Source organism: Podarcis pityusensis, assembly GCF_964106645.2.
Source record: "Podarcis pityusensis genome assembly, contig: HAP1_SCAFFOLD_493, whole genome shotgun sequence".
NCBI lineage: Eukaryota > Metazoa > Chordata > Lepidosauria > Squamata > Lacertidae > Podarcis > Podarcis pityusensis.
Window position 1 is genome coordinate 21898 of NW_028293209.1, and position 7705 is coordinate 29602.

The following is a 7705-nucleotide window of genomic DNA, read 5'->3' on the forward strand; positions in this document are numbered from 1 at the left end:
AAGCCACTAAATTCCTAGGGCACCCTGAGGAGGCCTAAGGTGCCACGGCGACCATTGTGGTGGTGATGGCTGCCCCAGGGACACTGGTGCCTGAGCTGTAGGCTGCTTTTAAGAGAGGCTTTGAGGGGGCAAGTGGGAGGCAGGTCGGAGTCCCCCCTGGGCCGGTTCCCAGAGAGAGTGGCAGCCCCTTGGGACTCGGCGGCAGGAGGCATGGATCCAGCAGACACAGCAGAAGTCGGCAGAAAGGAGGAGGAGCATGAGCCGGAGACCTCTTCGCTGAAAGCTTGTTTCAGCCAGGGTGAGTCCGAGGCTGACCTCAAACTCGGACCACATTGGGCAAAATATTCCTGCATTGCAGGGGGTCAGACTAGATGACCCTGCTGGTCCCTTCCAGCTCTGTGGGTCTATAGTAGCTGGCAGCCTCGTTGTCCTTGAGGCCAAAGCCTCTTCGGGGGGTAGTAGGGGATGTGGAAAGTCCGCCAGTCCTGGAATAAATACTGGGAGCCCAGCCTTCTGATCTCCCTTGGCCACCTGAGCAAAGCCTTTTTTTCCTGGTCTTGAAACCCCGGCAGCAGCAAATTATTGCAGCATTTCCTGCATGACAGGATAAGAGCAACGTATTATTCTGGCCGCTGCTATCATTAACAGTTTTTATATAGGCTGCCTGATAATATACTGCCACATGCCGCCCCAAACTCTGATCAGTGCAAGATTCCAGGGGTTCCAGGCGCTTACCCAGGGTTTGTGTTTCCTTTTGGAAATGAGACACAGCAGAGACTGTGGTGTCATCCGGATATAGGGTTTATTTACACACATACACAACCTGAGCCTGTGATAGAGGGCCTCACAGCATCAACCCCCCAAAAGGGTCTTGTTTCTCCCATAGCCACAGCCTTGGAGTCAAACAGAAGTCAGCCATGATGCACTCTTGCTCTCTGCCTTTTCCAGGCTGAAACCTTTTCCCCTCTAGGTCACATCACAGCAAATTCTGCCCTCAATCTCCGGCTTTGTCCTACTAACTGTCTAAGAGAGGGGGGCCCACCCATTTGGCCTCTGGCACAGAGCCCCTATCCTTGGTTCCCTTAATGGCTCATCAGGAAGCTAGCCTGGCTTATGTTTTAACACTTGCTGGGTCCAGGTGTTCAAAGGTCTGGCACTTACAAACTCATTGTTTGTGGTTGACCACAAACTTGACATGAGCCAACAGTGTGACGCGGCAGCTAAAAAAGCCAATGCAATTCTGGGCTGCATCAATAGGAGTATAGCATCTAGATCAAGGGAAGTAATAGTGCCACTGTATTCTGCTCTGGTCAGACCTCACCTGGAGTACTGTGTCCAGTTCTGGGCACCACAGTTCAAGAAGGACACTGACAAACTGGAACGTGTCCAGAGGAGGGCAACCAAAATGGTCAAAGGCCTGGAAACGATGCCTTATGAGGAACGGCTAAGGGAGCTGGGCATGTTTAGCCTGGAGAAGAGGAGGTTAAGGGGTGATATGATAGCCATGTTCAAATATATAAAAGGATGTCACATAGAGGAGGGAGAAAGGTTGTTTTCTGCTGCTCCAGAGAAGCGGACACGGAGCAATGGATCCAAACTACAAGAAAGAAGATTCCACCTAAACATTAGGAAGAACTTCCTGACAGTACGAGCTGTTCGACAGTGGAATTTGCTGCCAAGGAGTGTGGTGGAGTCCTTCTTTGGAGGTCTTTAAGCAGAGGCTTGACAACCATATGTCAGGAGTGCTCTGATGGTGTTTCCTGCTTGGCAGGGGGTTGGACTCGATGGCTCTTGTGGTCTCTTCCAACTCTATGATTCTATGATTCTATGATTCATAACAACAACAACAATTTATTTGTACCCCGCCCATCCGGCTGGGCTTCCCCAGCCACTCTGGGTGGCTTCCAACATAGATTAAAAATACATTAAAATGTCACACATTAAAAACTTCCTTAAACAGGGCTGCCTTCAGATGTCTTCTAAATGTCAGGCAGTTGTTTATCTCTTTGACATCTGATGGGAGAGCGTTCCACAGGGCAGGCACCACTACCGAAAAGGCCCTCTGCCTGGTTCCCTGTAGCTTTGCTTCTCACAGGGAGGGAACCACCAGAAGGCCCTCAGAGCTGGACCTCAGTGTCCGGGCAGAACGATGGGGGTGGAGACGCTCCTTTGGGTATACTGGGCCTTTGAGGCCATTTAGGGCTTTAAAGGTCAATACCAACACTTTGAATTGTGCTCGGAAACGTACTGGGAGCCAATGTAGGTCTTTCAGGACCAGTGTTATGTGGTTTCGGCAGCTGCCCCCAGTCACCAGTCTAGTTGCCGCATTCTGGATTAGTTGTAGTTTCCGGGTCATCTTCAAAGGTAGCCCCACGTAGAGCGCATACATTCAACGTGTGGCTAACAAAAGATAAAAGATAAAAGAGTAAAACACAAATGGCTGGAGGGTTTTTTGGTGTTTGGGGGGGGGTTTCTTTTTGGTGATCTGACCCACGTTATCCTGAGTGACATCTCTCCCCTCCCAATGATTTAGCAGAGAGGACCATAGAGCACAATCCAATTGCACCAAACTTTCATTCACCTTGAGTGGCAAGGGTCCTACTTGCTAAAAACTGGAAAAAAAGAAACTGCGCCAACAAAAATGGAATGGCAAGATAAACTGTTAGAGTAAGTTGAACTGGCTAGATTAACAGGCAATTAGAGATCACACTAGGCAAGAGTTTCAAAAAGCATGGGGGAAATGCAGAGAATACTTCACAAAACAGTGCCCTAAAATACATACCTGGACTTGTTTCGATTAATGTCTGCAGGAGACTTTGTGGATATTTAAGTTATAATTAGAAAAATCTTAATAATTAGTCATAAAGGAAACAGTTTATAAGAAGTAAATAAGGAGACGAGATACAGGATAAAGGAAGTCTTTTATTTGGTTGTTCGTATTGTTGTATGTTATGCTTTATGTTATGTTCACGTTTAATGAGGGTGGGTTTCTGTATGGGGGTGGGGTGTGTGTGTTATGTTGTAAATAAAATTCCATTAAAAATTAAATAAAAAAAAAAAACTTTCATTCTCCTTGGACAGGGGCTTTTGAGCAATTGTTCTGGATTGTATATTATGGCCCATACATTAACCTCCCCTCTCTAGGGAGCTGCTCTTTCCCCTCAGGTGACCAGCTATAATGACCTAAAAGGCTTTCATTTCCCTTCCTCTCCCTCAGGTTTGAAGCAGCTGCATAAGACCCAGGAACTCTGCAATGCCACTTTGGTAGCTGGAGGGAAGCGGTTTCCGTGCAACAGGTGGGTCCCATGCCGGACAGGAGGGCCAGAAATGCCCTTTTAGCAAATGGAGCCAAGCGGCCAGCTCCTTCTTAGAGTTCATCCACATTTCTGCTTCTCCTGTGATTCCCAGGCACAGATCCAAGACATTTTCCTTTTGTCCTTCCGCATTCCCTGCTGTTTGCTACTGAATCAGAACAATCTGTAGAAAAACCGATTGACGTTTATTACAATTCAGCGGTAAACAGTGTGTTTTCCCAGAGAAAGTGGTGGGGGGAAATTAGAAACCTCTTACATCCATTCCAAGAAATCCCAGGAATTTGCAAGTTTGGAAGCCTCCCTAATATCCCACTGGGAATGTGTAGGCAGTACTGTTGGATATGGGAATTTATTTATTCATTTCAAGTCTTATTCGCAGGGTGGCATGCGAAAGTCTGACTAAATACAATTTGAAAACCAACAGGAAACAGTAACAAAACAGAGGAAGACAAAATAAAAGCCTAAAAACCCTGTCAACAGAATAAAACACAATTTCCCAAAAATTCAAGAGAGTTATTCTTGTATGCAACTGCAGCGGCTCAAATACTCGTGGCCAAGGGATGGAAAGATCAGGAGGCTCCAAAAATAATAGATTGGCAAATCAAATTACAGGAATTTGTGGAGATGGCTCAATTGACTAGCAAACTCTCAGGAAACTCAAAGCAAAAATTTGCGGGAAAATGGGATGGTTATAGAAGTTATGTTCAAAAATACAATAATAGTTTTGACTCCATGCTAGCATTCGAGTGACATAGGAAGTAAAAGGAGGTGGATAACAATTAAGGATTTATTATGTTTTCTGAATGTATTGGAAAATTTATATAGAAAGGTTTATTGTTTTGTGTACATTCAATTCTAAGACAAAACATATGCGAAGGGACTTGACAGGAAGTCAAGATAAAAGATAAGATAAAAGGGGGAAAATATTTATTTTCATTATTATCACTATTATTATTTATTATTTTTTCTTCTTTTTCTGTGTGTGTGTGTATTGGGTATGGAATATTTGGGAGGAAATAAGAGGGTAAATAACAAATAACAAACAAAATACTGATGTATGTAATTTTTATTTCTCAATTATATTTTGTGGTAGTATGGTTGTAATGTTTTTTGTAACATAAAATCATTCAATAAACATTATTTTTTAAAAAACAAAAACAGAATAAAACACAATTTCCCAAACCATCTACAGTCTAAAACTCATGGAGAAATAGGAAGCTCTTAACCAGGTGCTGAACAGCTCTTAATGTCAGCACTTGGAGTGACTCTTTAGAAGGGGCAGTTCAGAGTCAGAGCATAAAAACACAAGAAAATCCTGCTAGATCAGGACAGTGGCCTACGTAGTCCAGCATCCTGTTCTCACAGCGGCCAACCAAAGGCCTGTGGGAAACCTGCAAGCAGGATTTGAGCACAAGAGCAACTCTCCCCTCCCGTGGTCTGAGCTAGTACTCAGAAGCACCACCGCAGAAAAGACCCTCTCCTTTGCATAAGCACAGTGTGGTGTAGTGGTTAAGAGCGGTAGACTCGTATTCTGGTGAACCGGGTTCGATTCCCCGCTCCTCCACACGCAGCTGCTGGGTGACCTCGGCCAGTCACACTTCTTTGAAGTCTCTCAGCCCCACTCACCTCACAGAGTGTTTGTTGTGGGGGAGGAAGGGAAAGGAGAATGTTAGCCGCTTTGAGACTCCTTAAAGAGAGTGAAAGGCGGGCTATAAAATTCAAACTCTTCTTCTTCTTCACAACATACCTCCAAGAGAAGAGATATGATTTATCCCATTTTTCAGGTGGGGCAACTGAGGGTAAAAGGATGGTTGGTACTTGAGGGTACCCAGCCACTCCACGGCCAATCTGACGGTCTCCATTTCCCCCACAGGGCCCTGTTAGCCTCCGTCAGCCCTTACTTCCAGGCTGTGTTTACGAGCGACTTTAAGGAATCCAGAGACGGGGAGGTTTTGCTGAAAGACATGGATCCTTCCCTCCTCCAGAATCTGCTAGCCTACCTCTACTCGGGAGAACTGGCCCTCACTGCAGAGAACGCTGAAGATCTGTTCACAGCAGCCAGCCGGCTCCAGGTCACACCAGCCCTTGAACACATCAGCAGGTAGCGCAAGAGGTCTGGCTCCTCTTATATTTCTCCCCAACACCTGTTTTGAAAGCCAAAGGAATAAGCGGCTTCCACCCACAGGATTTCCAGTGACGTTCTTTCTCTCCATTGCTCCCTGGCAGATATCTATCAGAAAGGATCTCCAAAGAGAATTGCTTCCACTTGTACATGCTGGCCTACGACCACAACAACCCCACCTTGCTGCGAAGCACCATGCACTACCTGGGCCTCAACTTTGAAACCCTCTTGGAACACAAGGATTTCCCGAATCTCGACCTCAGAGCTCTGATCTGCCTCATCTCCTCGGGCCACTTGGTCATCACCTCCGAAATGTACGTCTTCTGGGCTGTGCAGCGGTGGGTGGCAGCCGCACTCGCTGAGCGCCTTCCGGTACTCAAGACGCTCCTGCAACATGTCCGCTTCCCTCTCCTGACGCCCAGGGAAATTGCCCAAGTCCAGGAAGATGTAGCGACCCTCGACCAGCAAGTGGAATTGCAGTGGGGAGACCTAGATGGGGCAGGGAGGCTGCAGGCGAGTGGGGGTCTCCGGCAGGGCATGTACCAGGAAAGGATCATCTGCATCAAAGTGCCTCGCTTGAGGGACATCCTCTCTGTCAACGAAGATATGGATTGCTACATGGAGTGTTTGGATCCAGCTACGGGGTCCAGGACCAAACTGCCACCTTTAGAGCTCGTGGCACTCCCCGGATGCTCAGCCCTGGATCACAAGCTCTACATCTCAGGAGGCAAACACCCTGATGGCTCCTACTCCCAGGCACTGCATGAGTACAACTCCGTGGCCAACCACTGGCTCCAGCTGCCCGCCATGTCAACGCCCCGGTCCGTCCACATACTTTTGACTTGCAAGCACAAGCTGTTTGCCCTGAGTGGCTGGAATGACACCGGCCCCCTCGCCTCTGCGGAGAGTTTTGACGTGGTTAAGCAGACGTGGTCACCCATCGCCAGCCTGCCCGTCATCCTGCGCTTCTCTGCCTCGGCCTCGTACAAGAACAAGCTCTACCTGATCGGAGGAGATGCAGATTCCGACGAAGTGGTTTACCAGGGCATCCTTCTCTATGACATCCTCTTGGATACCTGGGTACAGGTGCCTCTGGAATTCTGTCTCCACGGTGCAGCTGCTGTCACCATGGAGACCGGGATCTGCGTCCTAGGGGGCTTCTTTGCCAAAAAAAACACTCAGACGTACCCAAACAGCAGGTTCAGCCAGCTTCTTCCATGTACCTCGAAATGCTTTTTCATGCGCGAGGATGGCGTCATAAGCAACGAGGTCACCATCCCTCCGCTGCCACTGCCTCTTGCCTTTGCAGGTGCAGCTTACTTCCAGGGGAAAATTTATGTGATGGGAGGGGTATGCACCTCCAGGACTCACGATGCCATTTACCACTGGGAGCCTGGAGAAAGTTCCTGGACTCAGTACCCAGAGAGCCTGACGGGCCAAGGAACGGTGGTGCGGAGGGTGCTGAAATGCGTGACCCTGAAGGTGCTGAAGCCAAACTTGAAGGCGCTTGTCCAAGACGATTCTGCAAGCCGGGTGGCTATTGGGCTTGCAGACACCAAAGTCCCCTTCAAAGAGAGGAGGGAGGATAACGCCCCCAGTTGTCCTCCAGATCCCTTGACATCTTTGGGAGCTAACACACCGTAAGAGCTGAAGAAATTCCCCAAAGGGAAGAGATATTTTCATCTGGACTCCTCCAGTATTTAGCCCATTAAAAACCTAGGACATCTCTCTTTCTTTCTCTCTCAATCAGCTTCTTTCTCACTTTCCTGTATCAAGGCGGGCACTAAACATTCTGGGCCTTTTGCACAGGTTCAGGGCCCAACCTTCAGCAATCCCCCCCCCCCCCCAAGATATGGGAGAAGGAGTTTCCTGTGGAGCAAAAAGCACTGGAAACTTAGTGTCTCTGTAATAATCTTTTTGTTAACAAATGTACAGGTTGAGCAGGTATTGTGAGGAAATGGAAGCAAACATGCAGGCCACTGGTTTCAGCTGGAAAGCAATCTCAGCCCTTGCGGATTAAAAAAATCCTAACAGCACAGTATATGTCAATAAAGCATGGTGGCTGGGATGAGGTCACCTGCCAGCAGACACTGCGAGCAATATGTCTACAGGACAGGTGACAACTGTCTGGGGCAGTCTGGCTCCTCGCCCAGCTTCAGTCTTTTGACTTAAGGCATTTGACAGAAGAATGAAGATTATAGTTTGCTGACTGAAGAAAGCATTGACTAAGCCTCTGTTGCGCCAGCCAAGAGCAGAGTTTTTAAGATGG

General features: G+C 47.8%; 1 protein-coding gene across 2 annotated transcripts; it reads left to right on the forward strand.

Annotated features, from left to right (window-relative positions):
• The first annotated feature begins 74 nt into the window (after positions 1-74).
• Positions 75-7170, forward strand: LOC308469210 (kelch-like protein 6). Of its 2 annotated transcripts, XM_081024555.1 has the most exons (4): positions 75-298; positions 3218-3296; positions 5188-5415; positions 5541-7170. In XM_081024555.1, the coding sequence occupies exons 1-4, from the start codon at positions 211-213 to the stop codon at positions 7078-7080; spliced, it is 1935 nt and encodes a 644-aa protein (XP_080880681.1). In that variant the 5' UTR covers positions 75-210; the 3' UTR covers positions 7081-7170. The 2 variants fall into 2 exon arrangements, with proteins under 2 accessions (XP_080880681.1, XP_080880682.1); XM_081024556.1 differs by lacking the exon at positions 3218-3296 and having other exon boundaries at positions 142-298.
• The last annotated feature ends 535 nt before the right edge of the window (positions 7171-7705 follow it).

Bases quoted from the DNA above. Each gene is read 5' to 3' on its own strand.
- LOC308469210 (XM_081024555.1), top strand. From the start codon at position 211: ATGGATCCAGCAGACACAGCAGAAGTCGGCAGAAAGGAGGAGGAGCAT. The intron at 3,297-5,187 runs GTGGGTCCCATG...TTTCCCCCACAG, and splicing joins AAGCGGTTTCCGTGCAACAG to GGCCCTGTTAGCCTCCGTCA. The intron at 5,416-5,540 runs GTAGCGCAAGAG...GCTCCCTGGCAG, and splicing joins GCCCTTGAACACATCAGCAG to ATATCTATCAGAAAGGATCT.